The following is a 21,395-nucleotide window of genomic DNA, read 5'->3' on the forward strand; positions in this document are numbered from 1 at the left end:
CCACCTCGTGCAGCCAGTTCCTCTGGAGCCGGCCAGACCAGCACCGCGGCACCAAGTTCTTCCTTGGCGCCAGCATCGGGAGCCTCCTCGGCCTTGGTGAGCATGTCCCGGTGCAGGGCACAGAGGGGCTGTTGGCACCGGGGACTCAGGGCACTGTGCGGGTGTTTCAGGGCTCTGCCAGCTCCTCATTGTCCCCATGAACCTCACGGAGACGCGCAAGGTGCAGCTGACATGCGGGCTGGCAGGTGAGGATGGAGCCGGGGGGAGGCACGGGGCAACGGGAGCCGTTGGTCCCCCGTGGGGCCGTGAGGACAGCTCTCTGCTCCCCGCAGGGGTGACTGCGCTGGGCTGGGCCACGTCCCCGCACGTCCGCTGCGCCAGCCTGCTGGTGGTCCCCAAGTTCCTGGGCAAGGAGGGACGGGTCTTCGTCCTCTCCTTCGTCCTCGCTGCTATCTACAATGGTAGGGACCCCCAACCCCTGCCCTCGCGGGGTCCCCGGGTTTGGGAGGGGGTTGGTGTCTGAGCCAGCCCTGCCTGCGCCAGGGCCCGTGGCCAACGTGTGGCACAACCTGGACGAGGTGATCCGCGCGGTGGGCTGCGTGACGGAGCTGCAGGTCAACCACAGCCGCCACCTCTGGCGGGTGTCCACGGTCCCGCTGCGCATGGTGATGGAGGACATGGTGGTGAGGCTGCGGGGCGGCGGGCGGTGGGAGGGGGCCAGGGGGCACGGGGCCGAGCCACTCCCCCCATCCTGCAGCGGAGTGGGCAGAGGCTGAACGCCGAGACGCAGAACATCTCGCGCGCCTTCGTGGGGCTCAACGAGGAGGTGGCCAGCGAGGAGGGGTACGACCTGACGCAGGGCGGGCGCACGGACTCCCAGGCCACGCTCAGCACCCAGAAGCTGTACGAAATGAAAACCAAACTGCGCTGCACGTGTGAGTGGGGCACAGCGGAGCCCGGTGCTCATCCCCACAAGCCCTGGATGGTTCACGGCTGCAAGCGAGCGAGGGGCGGGGCGCAGGGGAGCTGTGCTCTGAGCTGAGCCCCCCACATCTGCCCCCCAGATGTGGTGGACCAGGCCATGCAGCGGTGCCGGGACTGGTTCAACACGAAGCACAAGGCTTGCATGGCGCTTATCGTCGTGCCCCTCATCAGCCACCTTCTCTGCTTGCCCATGAAGTTCAAGTTCCTTTGCCACATCGTCAAGGGTGGGTGATGTGGGGGCCCAGCCCCGGCCTCCCACGGGGGAGATGCTCCGGGAGCTCAGCCCCCTTTGCCAGACCCCTTGGACGTGAGCCCCAGTCCGTGCCGGGGAGGTGCCTGGGGGATCCCCCGCTGACGCCAGCGCTGTCCCCTCCGTGCCCCCCCAGTCATGCACAGCTGGTGCTGGGACAGGATCCCTGTCGAGGGCAACTTTGGGCAGATGTACGACATGCTGAACAACTCCGTCAACAACCTCAGCCAGCACTTCAGCGCCAAAGTAGTCTTCCAGGTGGGCACCCACCCCATCCACCCGGTGCTGGGGCCGGGGCAGGATCGTGCCTGGCCCCACGCCCCCCCCCCCGCCCCGCCGCAGGAGGAGCACCACGAGATGCTGGTGGGCATCAACGTGTCCGGGGAGCAGATCGTGGAGGAGGTGACCTCGCAGATCCGGCAGCACAGCGCCCGCCTGGGCCAGGCCGTCTCCTTCTTCCGCCTGCTGCTCTCCTTCACCTTCCTCCTCATCTTCATCTCGTGAGCTGTGGGCTGGGCTGGCTGAGCCCTGGGGCTGGGGGGGCTGGGAGGGCTCTGGCCATGCTAGCCGCAGGGCACGGAGGGATGGGAACCTCCTTTAAGGACAGGTACGGTGGGTTGTGAACACAAAGAAGGTGCTGGGGGGGGGGGGTTCAGCTGTCCCCTGCCTCCTTTGGGACCCCCTCTCGTCCCAGGGCGTTCTCTTACACCAAGAAGTACTGCCAGGACATCTGCTTTGACAACCTCTACATCACCACCTATTTCCGCCAGATCGACGCCCGCCGCAAAAAGCAGGTGAGGAGGGAGATGGGGCAGGGGGTCCCCCCCACCCAGGGGTCCCTGCCACCCCCTGGTCCTGCCACGCCCCCCCAGGGCTGTACTGAGCCCCCCTGCTCTCCCCTCTCCCAGAACAAGCGGACGCTGCTGCCGCTGCGCCGGGCAGAGATCCCCGCCGTGATCTTTCCGTGCCGCCTGGCCATGCAGCCCCGCGAGCTGCAGAACGTGGTGAGGGGCTGGGGGGGGGGGGTTGGGGAGTGGGGTTGGGAGGCTGGGGGCAGGTCGTGGAGGACCCCTCTCCCCGCAGGTGCTGGAGCTGCTGGAGTGCATCCCGCCCCTGCTCCTGCTGCTCCTCGCCTGGGGCCTGGACCACACGCTCTACACCATGCTGAGCATCATCCACCAGCACTCCTTCGTGCAGTACTCCTTCCGCAGTGAGGCCCGGCCCCACAGCGCCCCGGGGGCAGCTCCCAGCCCCACAGCCCCATGACAAAACCTGCACCGCCCCCCCCACCCTCTGCCTGCCTCCCCAGCCCCCAGCCCTGCCGTGCAGCCCCCACGTGCCCCTGTTCCCCTGCAGGCAGCCACCACTTGTCCGTGCACGTGACGGGCACGTCCCTGATGGCTCGGCTCCTGCGGAGCACCATCGGGTCCCTGAACACCTCCTCCGACACGGAGCTGGAGACGTCCAACTTCGGTGAGGGCCCCCTGGGGATTTGTCTCTGGGGATGGGGCGGGGATGGGAGCCCCCCTTGGCTCCCTGGCCTGGCTGCTCCTGCCCACGAGAGCTGCTCAGCGCCACCGCCTCGTCCCCAGCCTGCCTGCCACAGCCCCGGGGCATGACGCGGCAGCAGTACGTGGACAGCTGCCTGCCCCTGGCCGTGCTGGTGCTGCTCTGCCTGCTCCAGGTCTACATGTACCGCCTGCGCCGCGCCATTGCCGCCTTCTACTTCCCCAAGGTGAGCGGTGGCACCCGACCCCAGAACCCCGGGCCCTGCTCATCCCCAGGGACTCCATTTTTTTGGGGAGGGCTCACAACTTGTGCCCGGCGCAGCGGGAGAAGAGCCGCGTGCTCTACCTCTACAACAAGCTGCTCCGGCAGCGGCAGTGCTTCGTCCGCCTGCAGAGGAAGCGCATCGCCCGGCGGGCACGCCGCTACCCAGCCCTGGTGAGTGGGGACGGGGACGCGGGGCTGGCACCGCACCAGGGAGCCGGGCCCCCCCTGCCTACGCCAGGATGGGCAGCCCAGGGTGTCCCCCGCTCCCCAGGTCCATCCTATTTGCCCCATGGGGTGGCCAGTCCTCCCCACGGGGCAGCTGGAGCCCCACGTGTCCCCGTCCCTGCTGCAGGGGACGTCCCTGCTGGAGTGGTGCTGCCGGCGCTGGCCGCGACTACGCCGCTGGGTGCGCTGGCCGTGCACGGTGTGCGGGGAGCCCAAGTCCCCCCGGGACCACCAGGCCTGCCCCTCGCCTGCCTGCGGCGCCTTGTACTGCAGGCCCTGCTGGAGGGACGTGGGCCGTGTGTGCCCCGCCTGCACCCCCGGGGACCACGGCCTCTCCGAGGACAGCAGCGAGGAGCAGGAGGGGTACGCGGCCTGAGGGCACCCGGCACCCTGCAATAAATGCTGTGCGTTCCCCCCACCCCGAGGCGAGTGGTGAGGTGGGGGTCTGTGGGGTGACGTGCTCTGAGGGTGGGGGGCCGTGGTGCAGGGGGTGGTGAAAGTCGGGGTCTCTGCTGCGCAGGGTGACAAAGGTGGGGGGCTCTGGAGTATGGGACGGTGCGGTCAGGAGTCCACAGTGCACGGGGTGGTAAAGGGTGGGGGTCTCCAGTGTATGGGGTGATGAAGCTGAGGGTCTCCAGTGTACAGGGTGATAAAGGTGGGGGTCTCCAGTGTATGGGGTGATGAAGCTGAGGGTCTCCAGTGTACAGGGTGATGAAGGTGGGGGTCTCCAGTGTATGGGGTATTGAAGTTGAGGGTCTCCAGTGTATGGGGTGATGAAGGCAGGGGACTCCTGTGTATGGGACGGTGAAAATGGGGGTCCACGGTGTGTGAGGTGATGAAGGCGGGGGTCTCCAGTGTATGGGGTGATGAAGCTGAGGGACGCCAGTGTACAGGGTGATGAAGGTGGGGGCTTCAGCTGCACGGGCTGATGAAGGTGGGGGTCCACAATGTGTGAGGTGACGAAGGTGGGGGCTTCGGCTGTACGGGGTGATGAAGGTGGGGGTCCCCAGCGCACGGGGCGGTGAAGCTGGGGGTCCCAGCCCACGGGATGCTGCAGGCGGGGACCCTGCTGTGCACCAGCACCGAAAGCGGGGGGGCTCTCCGGAACGCCGGGCAGCGACACCGGGCTCCCCGGCGCGCCCGCTGCCGCCGCTGCGCGGAGCCCCGGAGCCGCGAGCCGAGGCGGAGCCGCCGCTGCCCCCCAGGCACCGGCCGGGGCCGGGCGTCGCCGGCGGAGCGGCGGCGGCGGGCGGAGCCGGGCGGCGGCGGGCAGGAAGTTCCTCCTCCCGGGCCGGGCCGGGCCGGGCCGCTGCCGGCGGAGGCGGTGGCGGTGCAATGCGCACCGGGAGCACCGGCGGGGGCGGCCGCGCCGGCTCAGCTCGGGAGCCGCCAGCCCGGGGCCGCGGCAGCCCGCGCCGGCTCCGGGACGGGCCCCGGTGCCGGGAGGGCGATGGCACGGGCGCTGCTCCTCGCCCTGGGGCTGCTGCTGCTCGCCGCCGCTCCCGGGGCGCGCGGGCGAGGCGCAGGTGAGCGGGGACCGGGAACCGGGGACCGGGCGCGGCGGGGTCCGGAGGCGGGCACCGGGCTCTCTGCCTCCTCCTCCTCCTCATCGTCATCGTCATCTTCCTCCTCCTTCTCCTCATCTTCCTCCTCCTCCTCCTCCCCCCGCTACCCGGGAGCTGCCATACGCGGGGGGCTCGGCGTTGTCCGGGCCGGGGGTGGGGGGGGCTCGTCCCGGTCGGGACCGGCTGCCGCGTCACCTCCTCGGCCGTGTGGCCCCGGCCGGGGCCGGGCCGTCCGTCTGTCCCGCCGTCCGTCTGTCCCTTCCCCGCCAGCCCTCCCGGGGGGGCTCCCCGAAGCCTCCGCTCGGTGCCAGTGGGCGCTCGGCATCGCTGGGGGACCGCCAGCCCCCGGGGGCAAGGGGGGCCGTGGCGAAAGGGAAAGGCTCCCGTGGGACCGGGACACGGGGGTGGCTGTCGCAATCTCGGGGGATTTTGGGGACAACGCCACGGCCCGGGCGCGGAGGGGTCCAGCCCTCGCCCGGGGTGTCGGGGCGGTGGGGATGGGGGCGTGCAGGTGTCCTGCCGTGGCCCCAGCTGCTCCGGCCCCAGGCCGTGCCCGGAGCCCTCTCGGAGGGTGGGGAAGCGTCGTGGGGAGCTGCAGGGGCGAGGGACACTGAGTCAGCTGGGGCCAGGCCTCCCCGGTCCCCGAGCGGGTTGTACGGGGCGGCTCGGTGCTGGCGGCTGACGTAAGAGCTGGCAGGAGACCCCAGGAAACCCATCCCACCCGGCCCAGGGCGTGCTGCAACGCGGGGCCGCAAGCTCCCTCGTGCCCCCATGTGCCACGTCCCGGCTGCAGGTGCCACGTCCCGGCACCTCCAGGGCTTGGTGCCCTGGTCCCTTGGGACCAGTGATGCTCAGGGGCTTCACCCAGTGGCAAGCCTGGAGCTGCTGGGGTGAGCCTGGGAACCCTGGCTCCTTTTCCCCACCCCAAATCTCCTGCCCGTGCCGTGTGGGGACGGACGGACTGTGCTGGGTGACCGAGCTGTGACAGTGGCTCTGGGCCCTGCGCAGGTGACAGCTGGCAGCAGCACCGTGCAGGGCTGGGACGCTACTGGCACGTGACGCCGCGGGTCCTGCGGGGTGACCGGCCGCTCCGCTTGGAGGAGGCGATGCAGGTGAGCCCCCGCCGCGTCCCTGGGGTGCCCGTGCCACGTGGGTGTTTGCCTGGCTTGTGACAGCGGGACTGCGGCGGGGTGGGGGATGCCTGTGGCCTCGCCACATCCCCCTGCACCCTTCCTGGTGCAGGAAACCCAGCATCCGAGTGCCCCCGACCCCAAATCCCCCAAGAGACCGAGCACCTGGAGCCTCTGGGCGCAGCTGCTCAGCCCCGAGGTCAGCGGGGAAGGGTCCGGTGGGGTGGGGGAACAGCAAATCCCCTCCCCACTCCTTTCCTCTCCCGGTGCTGGGAGGGACCCTACCGGGTCCTGGCACCCACCGTGCGCCCAGCACCCCTCCTGGCCGGGGCGGAAGGGCCCAGCCCGCCCCGTGGCCGTTGGGAGTCTCTCCAGCGTTTCCGCCGCCGCACCAGGCAGGAAGCGAGGGGAGCGGCCGGGGGGGGCTGGGGGTGGTGGCGGCAGCTCTGTCCGATCCGACACCCCCGTCCCCGCACAATGAGCTGCCGAGGGAGGGACGCTTCCTGCGCGGCGTGAGGGCGGGGGCCAGGGAGTGCAGGGGGATCCCTTCCGCCCCTCCCTGGTGGGCACGCGCCAGGCTCAGGCGGGTCCCCGGCCCTGCTGGCACCCAGCTGGGGGCTGAGGCATTTTGGAGGGCACATAGGAATGGGGTGGGATGAATGGGAATGGGTCCTTGGGGTGGGGGTCCCGCTGTGACCGCTGCCTGTCGCAGGGGGGGTTCCCCAGCCGGCTGCAGGTGGTGCTGGAGCTGGAGGGAACGCAGCTGGTGCTGGAGCTGGAGCAAAACTGGTGAGGTGGGGGCTGGCTGGGGCAGGGCAGGGGTGGGAGGAGTGGGGTGGAGGTCCCGTGGGCCCTGTCTCCATCTGTGGTTCGTGTGGGGTGGGGGTCCTGTATCCACTGAGGAGGGCGCAGGGTGAGGGATCCAAGGGCTCCATCCCCATCCGTGACGTGTGTGGGTGAGGGTCCCATCTACTTCCACGGTGTGTGCAGGGTGGGGGTCCCGTGAGCCCCGTCCCCATCTGTGATCCACATGGGATGGGGGGCTGGGGTTGTCTTCGTCCATGGACTCAGAGCAGGATGGGGGGGGAGACCCCGGGGGCCCTGTCGGTGGTGTGCTGGGAGCAGGGCGAGCTGGGGGACCCTGACTCGGGGCTGACACGCTCCTTTGGCAGGGATCTGGTGCTGGGCACCGGGGCGCTGCTCTACTACCTGCCCAACGGCACGCGGGTGGTGCAGGAGGCCAGCAGGCAGGTAGGACCTGAGTGCCCTGCGTCCCTGAGCCCCCCCTGTCCCCAGAGGGCCTCCAGCACGGGGCCAGCTCTTAACCCCCACTCTGCTGCAGGAGCACTGCTGCTACAGGGGGAATGTGCGGGGTTTCCCCAGCTCCTGGGCCAGCCTTTGTGCCTGCTCCGGCCTCAGGTGAGCCCCCAACCCCGGTGTTCCCTGAGCCCGGGTCGTGCTGTGCCGCTGACACCTTGTCCCCTCTTTGCAGTGGCCATTTCCGAGTGGCAGAGAACAGGAGCTACGGGCTGGAGCCGGACGCCAGCGGCCCCCCGGGGAGCCACATCGCGTACCGGCTGCGGGAGGTCCGGCTGGCACCGCGGGCCTGTGGGCAGGGCCCCCCGGAGCCTCCCCGGGTGGAGGTGGAGACGGAGCCACCCCGGCTGCAAAGGGTAAGGTGGCTCTGGGGTCCTCCCCCACCAGAGCGGGGTCCCCTCGCTGGTGCCCTGACCCATTTTTGTCCCCCAGGGCAAGCGGTCGACGGCGGAGCAGCGGTTCGTGGAGCTGGTGATGGTGCTGGACCACGCCGCGGTGAGTGCAGGGCGGGTGGGCGCCCTGTGTCGGGGGCTGCCCCCTCCCCTGCTGATGCCCTTCCCTGCGCCCGCAGTACCAGAACTACCCCGACCTGAAACGTGCCCGCACCCGGACCCTGGAAATCGCCAACCAGGTGGACACGGTGAGTCGATGCGGGGACCCTGCCACGCCGTCCGTCTGTCCTTGTGTCATCCCCTTGCTGCCGCGGGGGTCCCTGACCCCCCTGCGCGCACCCCAGTTCTTCCAGCCACTGGGCGTGCGGGTGGCCTTGGTGGCGGTGGAGGTCTGGAGCGAGGGCGACAGGTTCGAGGTGGGGCGCAGTGCCCGGGCCACGCTGGAGCGGTTCCTGCGGTGGCGCCAGGAGGAGCTGCTGCCCCGGCTGCCCCACGACAACGCGCAGCTCCTCACGTGAGTGATGGGGACGGGGACAAGGGGACGGGGACAGGGGCAGGGCACGCAGGCGGTGTCAGCCCTGCTGAGGCTCCTGCTCTCTCCCCAGGGGCTCCAGCTTTGACGACGTCGCGGTGGGGATGTCGGTCCAAGCCTCCATGTGCTCGTCCACGCGCTCCGGGGGGGTCAGCATGGTCAGTACCCCCATGTCCCTCTGTCCCCCTGCTGCCCCCCCGCCCTGAGCCCCTCCTGTCCCACAGGACTACTCGGTCAGCGTCCTCGTCATCGCCTCCACTGTGGCCCATCAGCTGGGGCACAGCCTGGGCATGGGCCACGACGGCGTCGGGCGTTTCTGTGAGTGCAGCAACCTCTACCACGACCACGGCTGCATCATGGACTTGCCCACGGGGTGAGGGCCCCAAGGGGGACTCCGGGGAGGGGAGTGGGAGGGTGGCCGGTGACCCCCTGCCCTCCTCACTGTCCCTTCTGCATCCCTGTAGGCTCACACCCGGCTTGAGCTTCAGCAACTGCAGCCAGCGGGACCTGGAGCGCAGCCTGGAGCAGGGGCTGGGCTGGTGCCTCTTCAACGTGCCCGAGCCCCAGCGGCTGGCCGAGAGCCCCCGCTGCGGGAACCACTTCCTGGAGCCGGGCGAGGGCTGCGACTGCGGCCTCAGTCTGGTACGGGGCTGTGGGGGGCACCAGCTGAGCCCCAGCTGCCCTTGCCCTGGCTTAAATCTGTACCCAGGAGCTGTGCGTCCCGGCCCCGCTGTGGGGCTGGGGTGGCAGCGGGGGGGTCCCACCGTGTGCTCACCTCAGTCCCTGTGCCCGCAGGAGTGCACCGACCCCTGCTGCAACAGCAGCACCTGCCAGCTGGTGCCCGGAGCGCAGTGTGCCACGGGGGACACCTGCTGCCACGACTGCCAGGTGCCAGGGGAGGGGTCCGGGACCACCACCCACCTCCCAGCCCCTCCGCAGGGCTGGTTTCCTTGGGGTGCCACCCCCGGGGGCGCAGTGGGATCCCTGCCCGTCTGACTTTGCCCCTGTGCAGCTGCGCCGTGCGGGACATCTGTGCCGGGAGCCTCTGGGGGAGTGCGACCTGCCCGAGTTCTGCGACGGGGTCTCGCCGCACTGCCCACCCAACGCCTTCCTGCAGGACGGGCAGCCCTGCGCTGGGGGGCGGGCGCGCTGCTACGGCGGCGCCTGTGCCACCTACGAGGGGCAGTGCCAGCAGCTCCTGGGGCCAGGTACGGCGGGGACGGTGCGGGGACGGCGGCCTGGTGTGGGGGGCTTGGGCTCACTTCTTCCTGCCGCAGGTGCCAGCCCTGTCTCCAGCTCCTGCATGGCCTCTCTGAATGCGAAAGCGGACGAACGTGGGCACTGCGGGCAGCTCCCCAATGGCTCCTACGTCGCCTGTGCCCAGCAGTGAGTGCTGTCCCCGTTTTCACTGTCCCCATCCTTGTTGTCTGTGCCCCTGACCCTCGGTCCCCACAGGGATGCTGGCTGCGGGAGGCTGCAGTGCCGGCGTGGCGGTGCCCGTGGGGGCCGAGCGGAGGGCTCCTGCCGGGGGACCGTGCTGCCCGGGGTCGAGGACGTGAGCGATGCAGCCATGGTGCTGCCCGGCACAGCCTGCGGCCCCGGGAAGGTGAGCGTGAGGGCTGCGGGGGGGTGCCGGGGGTGTTCTCCGTGCGCACGGGTCCTGACGCCGTGTCCCACCGCAGGTGTGCCTCCAGCACCAGTGCCAGGACGTCTCGGTGCTGGGCGACCAGCAGTGCCGGAGCAAGTGCCACGGGCACGGGGTGAGCTGTGGGCCTGGAGGGGACGCGGGGGCTGCCAGCAGCTGGGGACTGAGGCTCGGTGTCACCCACCCAGGTGTGCAACAACCACGGCCACTGCCACTGTGAGCCGGGCTGGGCGCCCCCCACCTGCGAGAGCCCCGGAGCGGGGGGCAGCCAGGACAGCGGCCCCGCCGCCACGCTGGAGCGAGGTGAGGGCACGAGCTCGGGGAGGGAGCAGCGGGGAGGAGAATGGGGCTTTGTGCGGCCCGAGGCGGCGCGGGGCACAGCCGGGCACTGACGTGTGGCTCTCGGCAGGGGGGAGCGCCCTGCCCACCGCCCTGCTGCTGAGCGCGCTGCTGGGGCTGGCGCTGGTGTTGGGGCTGTGCTGCGCGCGCCGCGCCGGGCTGCACAAGCACCTCTGCCAGCTGGGCAAGGGGACGTCGTGCCAGTACAGGTGAGCGCCGGGGGTAAGCACCGGGGGCGGCCGCCCAGCCGTGGCCGTGCACACACACGCGCGTGTGGCTGCGCGTCGTGGGGCTGCCTGCGTGCATGTGGGCACGCGCGTGCGGCCGTGGGGAGGAGCGGGGCACGTGGGCTTGCATGAGCGTGTCCGTGAGCAGGTAACCGAGCCGTGTCTGTGCGCGTCCCCCCCCCAGTGCAAGTAGCGGACCCCGTCGCACTTCGTCGTCCCGTGTCACTGCGGTTCCTCCCCCCCTGCCGCCACCCTGCCGCCACCCTGCCCTCCCCACCTCTCCACCGCGCTGCAGGCGAGCCCCGGCCCCCCCGGGCTGAGCCCCGACTCTTCTCCCCACAGCGCTGAGACCCGGGTCCGATTCCTGGGTCCAGAAGCCCCAGACGGCTGGAGCGGGTAACGTCACTGCCGGAGCCTGGGCCTGGGGGCTGTCCCTGAGCCGTCCTGCTTCGCAAGGCGTCCGGTGCTGCGATCTTCCCCTGGCAGTGCCCTTGGGGTGTGGGGACGGCCCCGGGCTCGGGGGCGCAGGGTGTCGCATCCTCTGGTGCCGAGGGGTTCGTTTCTCTTCGGCTTCTGCTTGGTGTTGGTGTCGCTTGGTTGCCGTGCGGGGTCCCCCCAAGGGCCAGGAGCGAGCGGGGCCTGATCCTGCCTCTCCCCTGCAGGATCTCGCAGCCGGAGCCCCCCTTGGCCGGGCAGGGCCCCCCGCAGCGCCCCCGGCCCCCGCAGTGGCGCCAGGCCACGGAGCTGCAGGTCATGCACAGCAGCAAGGTGAGAGGCGGGGGGCTGCGGGGGGGGGATTGGGGACGTCACCCTGGGGAAGGGGCTGCCGTTGCCGTGGTTATGGGCTGTGCTGCCAGCCTGCAGTGTGGTTGCCTTGGGTACCGGGGTTTTGTACGGCTGTTGCTGAGGAGATGCCCGGCGGGGAGCAGCTCGGAGCGTCCCCGCTGACCGCAGCCTCCTGGGGCTGCGTGCTTCGGCTCCGTGACACCCTGAGCCTGGCGCAGCCCCGGACCGCTGTCTCGGTGTCCCTGTGCCCGGCACGCTGGCCCTGTGCCCATGGGGGCTGCAGGCAAGGACCCCGTGCACGGTCCCACGGCCTGGGGTCCGTGCCTGGCCGGGGGCTGCGGTGGCCACCGTGGAGCGGGGCTGAGCCCCGGATCCCCCTGCTTGATGGTGGGGTGGGGGGGTCTCTGCTTTGCTGGTTCGGGGGTGGGGGGGGGTCTCCGCATGCTGCACGGCTTGCACGAGCCCCGTGCACGGCTGCATGGCGCGCCTGCCCTCCGCCGCCTCTCTCTTTCTGCAGCCGGCTGTCCCGGCCCGGCCCGATCCGCCTGCGCGGCCTCTCCCACCCGACCCTCTAACCAAGGCCTCCCAGGTAACACCCTGGCTGGGGTGGGGGTCCCCGGGCCCCCCCTTCTCTCTGCCCTCCTGCCACTGCTGCATGCGTCTGTGCACGACCTCAGGGGCTCAGCCTCATGGGCAGAGGCTGGGCTCAGCACCCAGGCGGTCTGCGCCCCCCTCCCTGCGCCCACCGCCCCCAGGGGCTGGCACCCCTATGCCCTGACACCCCCACCACCCTTTACGCCCATCCAGCCCCTACCTCGGAGCCCTGCCCTGGGAGGTTCAGCCCTGCACCCCTACCCCCCACCCTGCTCCCCAGGCTGCGCTCACCGTCCCTGCTCTTTCTGCCCAGGCCCCCCCCTCGGACAGGCCGCCCCCCCCCACCCGCCCGCTGCCTGCGGACCCCGTGGCGCCAGGCACTCAGGTAACGGCAGCACGGCGGCACCCGGCAGGACAGCGGCCCCCTGCTCCCGCTGGGGCAGGGGAGGTGGTTGGGCCCCCCCAGCCTCCCGGGGGGGGTCGCTCTGTGCCAGAGCTTTGACGCCCCCGTTCCCCCGCAGCCCCCAGGTCCTGCCAAGCCCCCCCCGCCTCGCCGGCCACTGCCCTCGGACCCCCCGGGGCCTTCACTGCCGCGCAGCGAGACCCCCCCTGGCCACCCCCACGTCACCGTCATCCCTTCCAGGTGAGTGGGGGGGGCAGGATTTTTATTTGGGGGGGGGGGGGGCAAACTGAGGGGCTGCAGGCAGTTATGGGGGGGCAGTAGGGCCTGTAGTAGTGGGGGGGCGGTAGGGACTGTAGCGGGGGGGGCTGCAGGGACGTGTAGTATTGGGGGGCTGTAGGGACTATGGGGGGGAGCTGCAGGCTGTTACGGGGTGGGGTGTAGGGACTATAGTGGGGGGGGCTGTAGGGGGTTATAGTGGGGGGGCTGCAGGGACTATAGTGTGTGTGGGGGCTGTAGGGGGAGCTGTAGGGACTCTGGGGGGGTCTGTAGAGGGGGCGGTGGGGGGGCCTGCAGGGACTATAGTGTGTATGGGGGGGCTGTAGGGGCTATAAGGGGGGGGCTGCAGGGACTTCGTGGGGGACTGAAGGCGGTGAGGTGCAGCTGGAGACCGCAGCGGGGCACAAGGGGTGCTCGGGGGGGCCCCTTGCCGCCGCCCCCCCCTCAGCGCCCCTCTCCCCTCCCCAGGCCGGCGCCGCCGCCGCCGCCCGCGGGCGCCCCCCGGGAGGCCTGAGCGGGGCCGGGACCGCCGCTGGAGCCGCCGGGCCGGGCCGCGGGGGAGGGCCTCGCCCCCCCGGGGCCGCGCCGCCCGCTTGTCGCCGCCGGGCCAATAAAGGGGCCGTGAGCCTGCCTCCGTGCTGCCTCCGGGGCCGGGGCACCGGGAGGGGGCCGGGGAACGGCACCGGGGGGCGCCGGGACTACAGCTCCCGGCAGCACTCGCGGCGCTCGCCGGAACCGCCGCCGCTACCGGAAAGGGCTCCGGGGGCCGCCAGCGCCGCCTGGCGGGGGGGGAGCGGGGGGGGGGGGCACCGGGGCGGCCTCACGGGGGACGGCTGCAGCGCGGGGGGGGGCCGTCGGTGTTCCTCTGGGTCCCCCCGCGCTTCTGGGGGGCCGTGGGGGGGTTGAAGGGGCGGGGGGGGGGCAGGCAGGGCCCGGAGAGGGCCTCGGGGGTCTGCACTGGGGGAGGGGTCGGGGGGGGCACCCCCAGACACTCGGCCCTGAGGCCCGTGGTGCGGCTTTGTGCCCCCGGGGGGAGCGGAGGGACGGGGGGCAGCAGCAGGAGGGGCCCCCTGAACCTCGAGGGGGTCACCCCGGCCCCCCCCTCCCCGGGCTGTAGCCCCAAAACCCGGCCGCACCCACCGAGGGAGGGGGCGTCCCGCTCTCCTGAGCCCCCCCCCCGCAGCACCACGTCCAGCTCTGGGTCCCCAGCACGAGGCGGACGTGGGGCTGGTGAGGCCCGAGGAGGCCGCGAGGCTGCTCAGGGGCTGCAGCACCTCTGCTGCGGGGCCAGGCTGGGAGCTGGGGGGGGTCGGCCTGGGGAAGGCTCCGGGGAGGCCCCCCTGCAGCCTTTCCATACACAAAGGGGGAGTGTGAGGAGCCAGGGGGGCTTTGAGCTCCCCGCCACCCCAACCCGTCCCATGGGTCTGCGAGATGCCCTGGGCACGCAGACACAGGTGTGAGCAGGAGCTGACCCGCGTGTGCAAACCCACGTACGGGAGCTGGCCCAGGGATGCACACGGGTGCAGGAGCTGCAACGTGCACAGACACACGTGTGCAGGAGCAGCCCATGTGCAGACGTGTGCAAGACCAGCCCACGTGCAGACACACACATGTGCAAGGCCAGCCCATGTGCGAACACATGCATGTGCAAGACCAGCCCATGTGCAGGCACACACGTGTAAGAGCAGCCCATGTGCAGACGTGTGTAAGAGCAGCCCACGTGCAGGCACACGTGTGTGCAGGAGCTGCCCCGGGTGCAGGACCAGCACCGGACCCCACTGGGCGAGCAGCACCGGGTGCTGGTGGCCCCCGGCTCCCACTGCACTTGGCTGCAGCCAGGGTGCCCCAGGCCACTGGTACCGGTGCTGGGTGGGGACCGGTTCTGGGCCCTTCTGGTCAGCGCTGGTCTCGGTGCAGTCAGTACTGGGAGAACTGGGAGAGTCCATCAGGGCTGTGAGGGGCGTGGGGATGCCAGGTCAGTACCAGGGATGCCAGGCCGGTGCTAGGGTGGAGGTCCCAGTCCTGACCAGTACTGAGGATGCTGGGGGCGGTGGTCCCAGTCCTTGTCAGTACCAGGGAAGCCGGGCCAGTGCTGGGGGCAGCAGTCCCAGTCGGTACCGGGGATGCTGGGCCGGTGCCAGTCAGTACTGGGGATGCCGAGCCCGTCCTGGGGGCGGTGGTCCCAGTCCCGATCGGTACCGGGGATGCCAGGGGTGGCGGTCCCAGCCCCAGTCGGTACCGGGGATGCCACGGATGGCAGTCCCAGTCCCGATCAGTACCGGGGATGCCAGGGGTGGCGGTCCCAGCCCCAGTCGGTACCGGGGATGCCAGGCCGGTGCCGGCTGCGGTGGTTCCAGTCCCGATCAATACCGGGGATGCCGGGGGCGGCGGTCCCAGTCCGGATCGGTTCCGGGGATGCCGTGCCGGTGGCGGGGGTGCCGGTGCCGCCCCCCCTCTCCAAAGGGTTAATGGCACTCGGGGAAGTTGCCGGGCGGCGGCGCAGCGCGGATTGGCCCGAAGTTGGCGGGGCGGGGCGGGCCTGGCCGGGCCGGGCCGGGCCGGGCCGGGCCGCCCCCGGCCCCCGCCCCCGGCCGCCGCCGCCGCCGCCGCCCCCCGCCCGCCGCCGGCGGAGCCATGCGCCCCGCGCCGCTGCTCGGGCTCCTGCTCTGGGCGCCGCTGCTCTGGGCACCGCCGCCGCCGGTGCGCGGCCTCCGACACGGCGTCCACTGGAACGGGAGCAACCCCAGGTAGCGCCGCCGCACCGGGGCGGCCCGGGCCGCCCGCCTTTGTGTGCGCCGGGCGGCGCGGCCGAGCCCGGGCGAGGCACCGGGAGCGGCACCGGGAGCGGCACCGGGAGCGGCGCCGGCCCCGAGCCCGCGCGGCGCGGCCGGTGCTCGGCACCTGGGCACGGGGCGGCCCCGCCGCCGTGCGAAGCCGGGGCCGCGCCGACGGGAGGGTCGCGGTACCGGGGCGGCGGGACCCCAGGGCGAGGCGGAGCCGGCGGGCACCGAGCCACCGGGCATCCCCGGTGGGCGCCGAGCCCCGGCTGGCACCGAGCCGCTGAGTCCTTCGGGCGGCACTGAGCCACGGGGCACCTCGGGGTGCCACCGAGCCCCGGGTGCCACCGAGCCCCGGGTGCCACCGAGCCATCGGGCACCTGGGGGTGCCACCAAGCCCCAGGCGGCACTGAGCCATCAGGCACCTCCGGTGGCACCAAGACCCAGGTGGCACCAAGCCATCGGGCACCTCCGGTGGCACCGGGCACTCCCAGGTGACAGCAAGCCTTTGGGCACCACCGGCTGACACCGAGCCCCGGGTGGTACCAAGCCAGTGGGCACCCCCAGGTGAAAGGGAGCTGGTGGGCACCCCTGGGTGGCACCGTGCCCCCGATGGCATTGGGCATCCTTTGCTGGCACCGAGCCCCTGGTGGCAGCGAGCCCTGGGTGTCCCCAGCCTGCCAGCCGCCCCTGGGCAGCACCAAGCCCCCCACCCTTGGGGGGGCATCCTCGGGTGGCACCAAACTGGTCACCCGCTCTGGGCATCGTGCTGGTGGGCACCGAGCCCAGCATTCCCCCCCTGGCTGGGGGTGCCGCCCGCGTCTCTGCCATCATCCCTGGGCTGGGGTCCAGCCCCGCACTCGCCTCAAACCCATCCCTCCCTCCCGGCCTCCTCCATTTTAGGCATTTGCAGGCTCGGGGCTGCTCTGGGCACTGGAGGAGGGGGGAGTGCAGGGCGCAGGGTCGGAGCGCTGTGCTGGGGGCCCTGGAGCCTTGCTCCCCCGTGGGGGGCTCGTGCCTGTGGAGCCAGGCTGGGGCAGGTGGGCGCACACCCGAGCGGGGCTGGGGGCACCACCTCGGGTGTGGGGAGCCGTGGATGCAGGAGGCGGGACCCAAAGCCCACAGGCGCCCTGTGATGGAGAAGGGGGGTTGCTCAGCACGGGGCTGGGGTGCTGAGCACCCATCTGCAGGGTCAGGGTGTGGGCCCTGGCCCCCGGGAGCCCTCAGCCCTGCCTGGGCTCGTCCCGGCCAGCGTAGCCCAGCAGGAGCAGCCTGGCTGATGCTCTGAGTCAGCTGGGAGCCCACGCCTGGTCCTGTCCTCGAAGAGCCCCCGGCTTGGGGGGGGCTCACAGAGGCCTGAGCCTCCCAGCCCCGACAGCGCTGCCGGCCCGGTGATTAATGCGCCGGTCTCTGCCACAGCTGCCAAAAATCTGCGCCTGGTGTAAACACTGCTCCGGCTGGGCATGGGGGCAGGAGAAGGGGGCCGCTGCTGGCCGGGGGGGCTCCCCGCTGGCCCTGCTGGGCCAGAAGTAGCCCCAGAGATGGGGCAGCACGGCTGGGTTGGCTGCAGCAAGTGGGCGATGGGAGCCCTGGGCTGTGCTGGTCCCCACATCCATCCCGCCCCATCAGGCTGGTAAAGGGTGCAGGGGAGCACCCAGTCCCAGGTGCTGGCTCCACGTCCCCACCCTTGTCCCCATCGCTGCGAGCAGCCAGGGTGCTGAGCCTCGGGAGTTCCCCGTCCCACCGCGGCTCTGCCAGCACGGCCAGGGCTCTGCCTGCTGCCAGCTCGACACCCAGCCCAGTGCTTGCCCCTGCTGCAGCAGGATCCGGCCGACTGGGAGACGTGGGCGCAGGGTGGGGGCTGCCACCCTACTGGGGTGGGGATGGGGGAGAGGGACTCCTGCTGCACCTCCCGCCCCGGGCTGGCAGGACCGAGCATGTGCACACGTGTGTGCATGTCTGCATGTGTGTGCACACGTGTGTGTCTGCAGAGGTGTCTGCTCCACCCCGGCCTGGCTGCACAAGCTGTTTGCACAGGCGTGAGCTCATGCCGCGTCGGTGCGTGCCTGCCTGCGCAGGTACCTGGGCTGTGCCCCCTCCCCTGCCCGTCCCCGGGCTGGGTTTGCACAGCTGGGGGAGCCCCTCTTTGGGGCCCGAGCCCCCCCGCCAACCCCAGCAGCTGCCCCATTGCAAGGCCGGCAGCGCTCGGGGCCACCCCCCGTCGGGGTGTCACCGCCGATCAGCGCTGGGGGCTGTGAGGCTGCTGCCTGGGGCGAGGGGCTTTGTGCCCCGGCCCCTGGCCCCGGCCCGCGTGGCCGGGCTCCTGCAGGCCAGCCCCGGCCCCCCAGCTGCAGCCGCTGAGCCCATTCAGCTCCATCGGGCTGCAGCTAATCGGAGCTGATGCCTGTTTGTTTGGAGAGGCCGGGTGCCCGGTAGCTGTTTCAACAAAAGCCTGGCCACCCGCTCTGCCGGGGTGAGGAAGGGGCCGAGCAGAGCAGCATGGGGTGGGGGGCGTCTCTCCTGGACCCCCGGCGCCCGCTCCCCAGCTCCTCCCTGCCTGGCAGGTTCCTGCGGGACGACTACTCCATCCAGGTGTCCATCAATGACTACCTGGACATCTACTGCCCGCACTACGAGGGGGCTGTGCCCGCCGGCCGGGCAGAGACGTTCACGCTCTTCATGGTGGACCGGGAGGGCTACCGCGGCTGCTACGAGACCCCCGGGGCCTTCAAACGCTGGGAGTGCAACCAGCCCCAGGCGCCCTTCGGGCCCGTCCGCTTCTCGGAGAAGATCCAGCGCTTCACCCCCTTCTCGCTCGGCTTTGAGTTCCAGCCGGGGGAGACCTACTACTACATCTGTGAGTGCCCGTGCTGGGGGCCTGGGGCACCCCCGGGGCTCTGGGTGCACCCAGGTCGGGGTGCGTGGGGGCTGGCGTGCGCTGGGGGGCTGCATGTGGTTGTAGCGGGGTGCAGCAGGGGTCGGGGTGCAGCCGGGCTTGGGGTGCACTGGCGGTCTGGCTGCCCCCAGGGCTGGGGTGCCTGGGGGGTACCAGCTGTGCCTGGGGTCTGGGTGCAATTGGGGTTGTGGCGCAATGGAGGTGTGGGTGCAATGGGTCGGAGTGCACTGGGGGTCTGGGTGCCATGGGTCGGGGTGCACTGGGGGTCTGGGTGCCATGGGTCGGGGTGCACTGGGAGTCTGGCTGCAATGGGTCGGGTCGCACTGGGGGTCTGGCTGCACCCGTGCAACCAGGATTGGGGCACGTGGGCAGGTTGGGGTGTAGCAGTGGTCTGCATGGAACCGGGGTTGGAGCACGCGGAGGGGCAGGATGCAATCAGGGTTGAGGAGAATTGGGGGGGGGGGCGTTGTCTGAATGCGCCCAGGGGTCTGGATGTGATCAGGATTGGGGCACACGGGAGGGTGCAGTGATTGCATCTGGGGCTGTGCGTGCAAGCGGGGTTGGGGGGGGCTCCAGCTGTACCTAGAGCTCTGGCTGCATGAGGGATCAGGGCACGGGGGGGGGGGGAGGTCTGGGTGCCCCCCGGGGGGGGGTGCACGATGACTTTGGATGCAGCCAGAGGTTCAGGAGGGGTGTGGGGGGCATCTGGGTGCCCCCGGGGGCGAGGCGCACGGAGAAGCGGGGCTGTGCGGGGGGGGGGGTCTGGTGGGGGGGGGATTCACGCCCCACATTCGGCCGGGAGGGGGCGCGCCAGGCCCGGCTCTGGCCCGGCCCGGCCCGTCGGGGAGCCCCGGGGCTCCCGTCCAGGGCGGCGGTGCCGGTGCCGGTGCCGGTGCCGGTGCCGGTGCCGGTGCCGGTGCCCGCGGCAGCTGCTGTGTCCCCTCTGCCCAGCCGTGCCCAGCCCCGAGAGCGCCGGGCGCTGCCTGAAGCTGCGCGTCTCCGTCTGCTGCAGAGCCACCAGTGAGTCCTCGGGGGGGGCTGCTGGGGGGCACCGGTTTGCACTGGGGCTCGGGGAGGCGCGCGCTGGTGCCGGGGGGACGCCGGCTCTCTGACGCCTTCTGGGTTTGTTCCAGCACCGGAGCCGGTGACGGAGGTTCCCAACTCCCAGCCCCGCGGGCGAGGGGCCCCCGAGGGTGAGTACGAGGTGGGGTTGGGATGGGGGCCCCCCCGGGCCGCCTCGCGCTGACCTCTGCTCCTGCCCTTGCAGACGCGGGGACGCCCCGGGACACCGCGGCCCCGGCCCTGCAGCAGCGCCGTGCCCAGTGCCTGGCTCTTACGCTCCTCGCCCTGCTCTGGATCTGACCCCGCGGCGCTGCCCGCGGCGGGGACACGGGCTCCTCCGCCACGCTGGCCGCTTGCAAACGTTTTTCTCCTGCCACTGTCCCACCGAGCCCGTGGGGCAGCCCTGGGCCACGACTCTCCTGCCAACCCCCTGCCGAGCTGAGCTGGGGGCCAGGGGCTCCCGGCTGGAAGGTGAGGGGGTCCCGGGGGTCTCCCCGGGCCAGGCAGCTCTGCAGCCCCTGGAGCTTTGCCCCTCGGCCGTGCCGCAGCGTCTCCTGATGGCGCTTTCTCCTTCCTAGGGGCCTTGCTTCCCTGCCAGCATCCCCGCACGCCGGCCCCGACAGCCACCCTGCCCCGGCGCTGTGGGCTCCCTGCAGCTCCTTGGACACCTGCTCTGCCCCAGGGCCGTCTCCTCATCTTGTGCCTTCCCCCATGGACCCCCTGCTGCGGGGGGCCGGGGACCCCCAAGCCCTGGAGCAGGGCGACAGCTCCTCCGGGCGCTGGATGGAGGCAGGCGCCCGGCCCCTCCGCTCGCCTTGTCCTCCAGCGAGGACACCGATCTGTCTTCTGCGAAGACGCCCTCCTCCTCCGTGCGGTTCCAGTCCGTGCGGCTTGGTTTTAACCCCTGGTAGTGACTGAGCCGAGTAATACAGTATTTGCAAGACCGCCATGCCCTCGGGCTCTGCGCCCCCGTCCCAAGCGCGGTCCCTGTCCCCGCGGGATGCTGGGGTGTCCATCTCGCAGCCCTCGCTGCAACCTTTCAGGCTGGGGGGGGGTTTAATTGCAGCGATTGATATTGAGACGTCAGCTCATGTGACAGGGAGAGCTTTAATTACAGATCAGCCGCCTGCAATTAGTGCCTGGTGGCAGGGCCCGGCGCCGGCACCTGCAGAGGGGCAGGGGCGAGGGGGTGGCAGAGCGGGGGTCGCTCACCCGCAGCCCCAGGCCGAGCGCGCTGGTCCTGATCCCTGCCCTTAGCTGGGCTCAGACGCAGCTCCTTGGCCTGTCCGTACCCACCCTGCGCCCCCCAGCCCTGCGGCAGCACCTGGGGGGCCGGCACGCTCCTGCCATCCGCTCCCTGCGGCGCCCAGGCAGGAGCAGCGCTCACGTATGCCCTGCAAAAAGCCCATGAAATGGATTTATCCCCGGGAGCCGGCGCCCTCCTCGCGGCACAGCTCTACCCGGCGTTAAGAGGGCCCCCCCCCCCCCTCCTCGCCCTGCGCTTAAATGAGGCAATTAGGCTCTGCCGTGCGAGGCGGGGGGCTGCGTGCGGCTGCAGAGCCCTGCAGCAGCCCCTTCACACAGCCAGACCCGTGGAGCCCTCCCCACCCGGCTCTGGGGGTGCCACCCTTCTCCACCGGGGCACCCATGGGTGATTTCGTGGCGCAGCGGGGCCCAGCACCGGACCAGCAGCATCCTGCTTTGTCTGCCGGGCAAGCGGCGCTCGGGGAGGCATCGGGATGCAGCTCCTGGCCCCCCGCCCCATGGGTGCAGCCCCCGATGTGGGGCTGAACCCCAGCCTTGGGGAGGGGGGGGGGTGCCTTGGGGGCAGCCGGGCCCAGCCACCCCCATTCCCGGCGCAGGCGTTGCGTTGCGGCCTCCTGCCGCAGTGGTGCCGGGCACGTCAGACAGGTTTTATGGCTTCTCGAGAGAAACTGCTGGGCGAGAGGCTGAGCGAAAGCAGCGGCCGCCGCCGCGCCCCTCCCTCGAGCCGCTGCGCCCGCCGCACCCTGCGCCAGGGGGGCCCCCGCGCCCCCCCCGGGGCTCGGTGGGGCAATGGGGCCTGGCCGTGCCGTGGGGACGGGGTGGCTGGAGGGGGACATGCGCTGAAGGACCCCCGTGTGGGGATGCTGGGGGTCCTGTGCCCTCTGGGAATCCCCTTGCAGAGGTGCTGGGGGTGGGGTGTGTCCCAAGAGACCCCCCCAGTGTGTGGATAGTGGGGG

The 21,395-nt window shown here is 71.6% G+C and overlaps 2 protein-coding genes across 9 annotated transcripts; both read left to right on the plus strand.

Annotated features, from left to right (window-relative positions):
• Window positions 1-189: 189 nt before the first annotated feature.
• Window positions 190-3,721, plus strand: DCST1 (DC-STAMP domain containing 1). Its single transcript, XM_080569744.1, is given in 12 exon segments — window positions 190-511; window positions 579-683; window positions 758-935; window positions 1,065-1,201; window positions 1,346-1,734; window positions 1,866-2,028; window positions 2,143-2,238; window positions 2,318-2,444; window positions 2,591-2,707; window positions 2,827-2,969; window positions 3,065-3,340; window positions 3,342-3,721. Coding segments are annotated over 12 exon segments (2,313 nt in total). The 5' UTR covers window positions 190-196; the 3' UTR covers window positions 3,609-3,721.
• Window positions 3,722-4,502: 781 nt separating this feature from the next.
• Window positions 4,503-20,118, plus strand: ADAM15 (ADAM metallopeptidase domain 15). 8 transcript variants are annotated; one of them, XM_080570346.1, is made up of 30 exons: window positions 4,503-4,758; window positions 5,806-5,909; window positions 6,040-6,126; window positions 6,640-6,716; window positions 7,100-7,178; window positions 7,270-7,346; window positions 7,420-7,600; window positions 7,677-7,739; window positions 7,816-7,884; window positions 7,981-8,150; window positions 8,242-8,326; window positions 8,393-8,541; window positions 8,633-8,810; window positions 8,964-9,056; window positions 9,181-9,376; window positions 9,446-9,554; window positions 9,624-9,774; window positions 9,851-9,928; window positions 10,002-10,116; window positions 10,223-10,361; window positions 10,722-10,775; window positions 11,042-11,147; window positions 11,683-11,754; window positions 12,073-12,144; window positions 12,281-12,402; window positions 17,780-18,072; window positions 19,063-19,131; window positions 19,245-19,304; window positions 19,379-19,644; window positions 19,752-20,118. In XM_080570346.1, the coding sequence occupies exons 1-29, from the start codon at window positions 4,683-4,685 to the stop codon at window positions 19,471-19,473; spliced, it is 3,219 nt and encodes a 1,072-aa protein (XP_080426472.1). In that variant the 5' UTR covers window positions 4,503-4,682; the 3' UTR covers window positions 19,474-19,644; window positions 19,752-20,118. The 8 variants fall into 8 exon arrangements, with proteins under 8 accessions (XP_080426472.1, XP_080426469.1, XP_080426465.1 ...); XM_080570339.1 differs by lacking the exons at window positions 17,780-18,072; window positions 19,063-19,131; window positions 19,245-19,304; window positions 19,379-19,644; window positions 19,752-20,118 and adding an exon at window positions 12,907-13,068 and having other exon boundaries at window positions 4,506-4,758; XM_080570341.1 differs by lacking the exons at window positions 11,683-11,754; window positions 17,780-18,072; window positions 19,063-19,131; ... (1 more) ...; window positions 19,379-19,644; window positions 19,752-20,118 and adding an exon at window positions 12,907-13,068 and having other exon boundaries at window positions 4,506-4,758.
• The last annotated feature ends 1,277 nt before the right edge of the window (window positions 20,119-21,395 follow it).

This window comes from Anser brachyrhynchus (genome assembly GCF_964034855.1).
Source record: "Anser brachyrhynchus genome assembly, chromosome: 28".
NCBI lineage: Eukaryota > Metazoa > Chordata > Aves > Anseriformes > Anatidae > Anser > Anser brachyrhynchus.

Bases quoted from the DNA above. Each gene is read 5' to 3' on its own strand.
- ADAM15 (XM_080570346.1), top strand. From the start codon at position 4,683: ATGGCACGGGCGCTGCTCCTCGCCCTGGGGCTGCTGCTGCTCGCCGCC. The intron at 5,910-6,039 runs GTGAGCCCCCGC...TTCCTGGTGCAG, and splicing joins GCTTGGAGGAGGCGATGCAG to GAAACCCAGCATCCGAGTGC. The intron at 7,347-7,419 runs GTGAGCCCCCAA...CCCTCTTTGCAG, and splicing joins TGTGCCTGCTCCGGCCTCAG to TGGCCATTTCCGAGTGGCAG.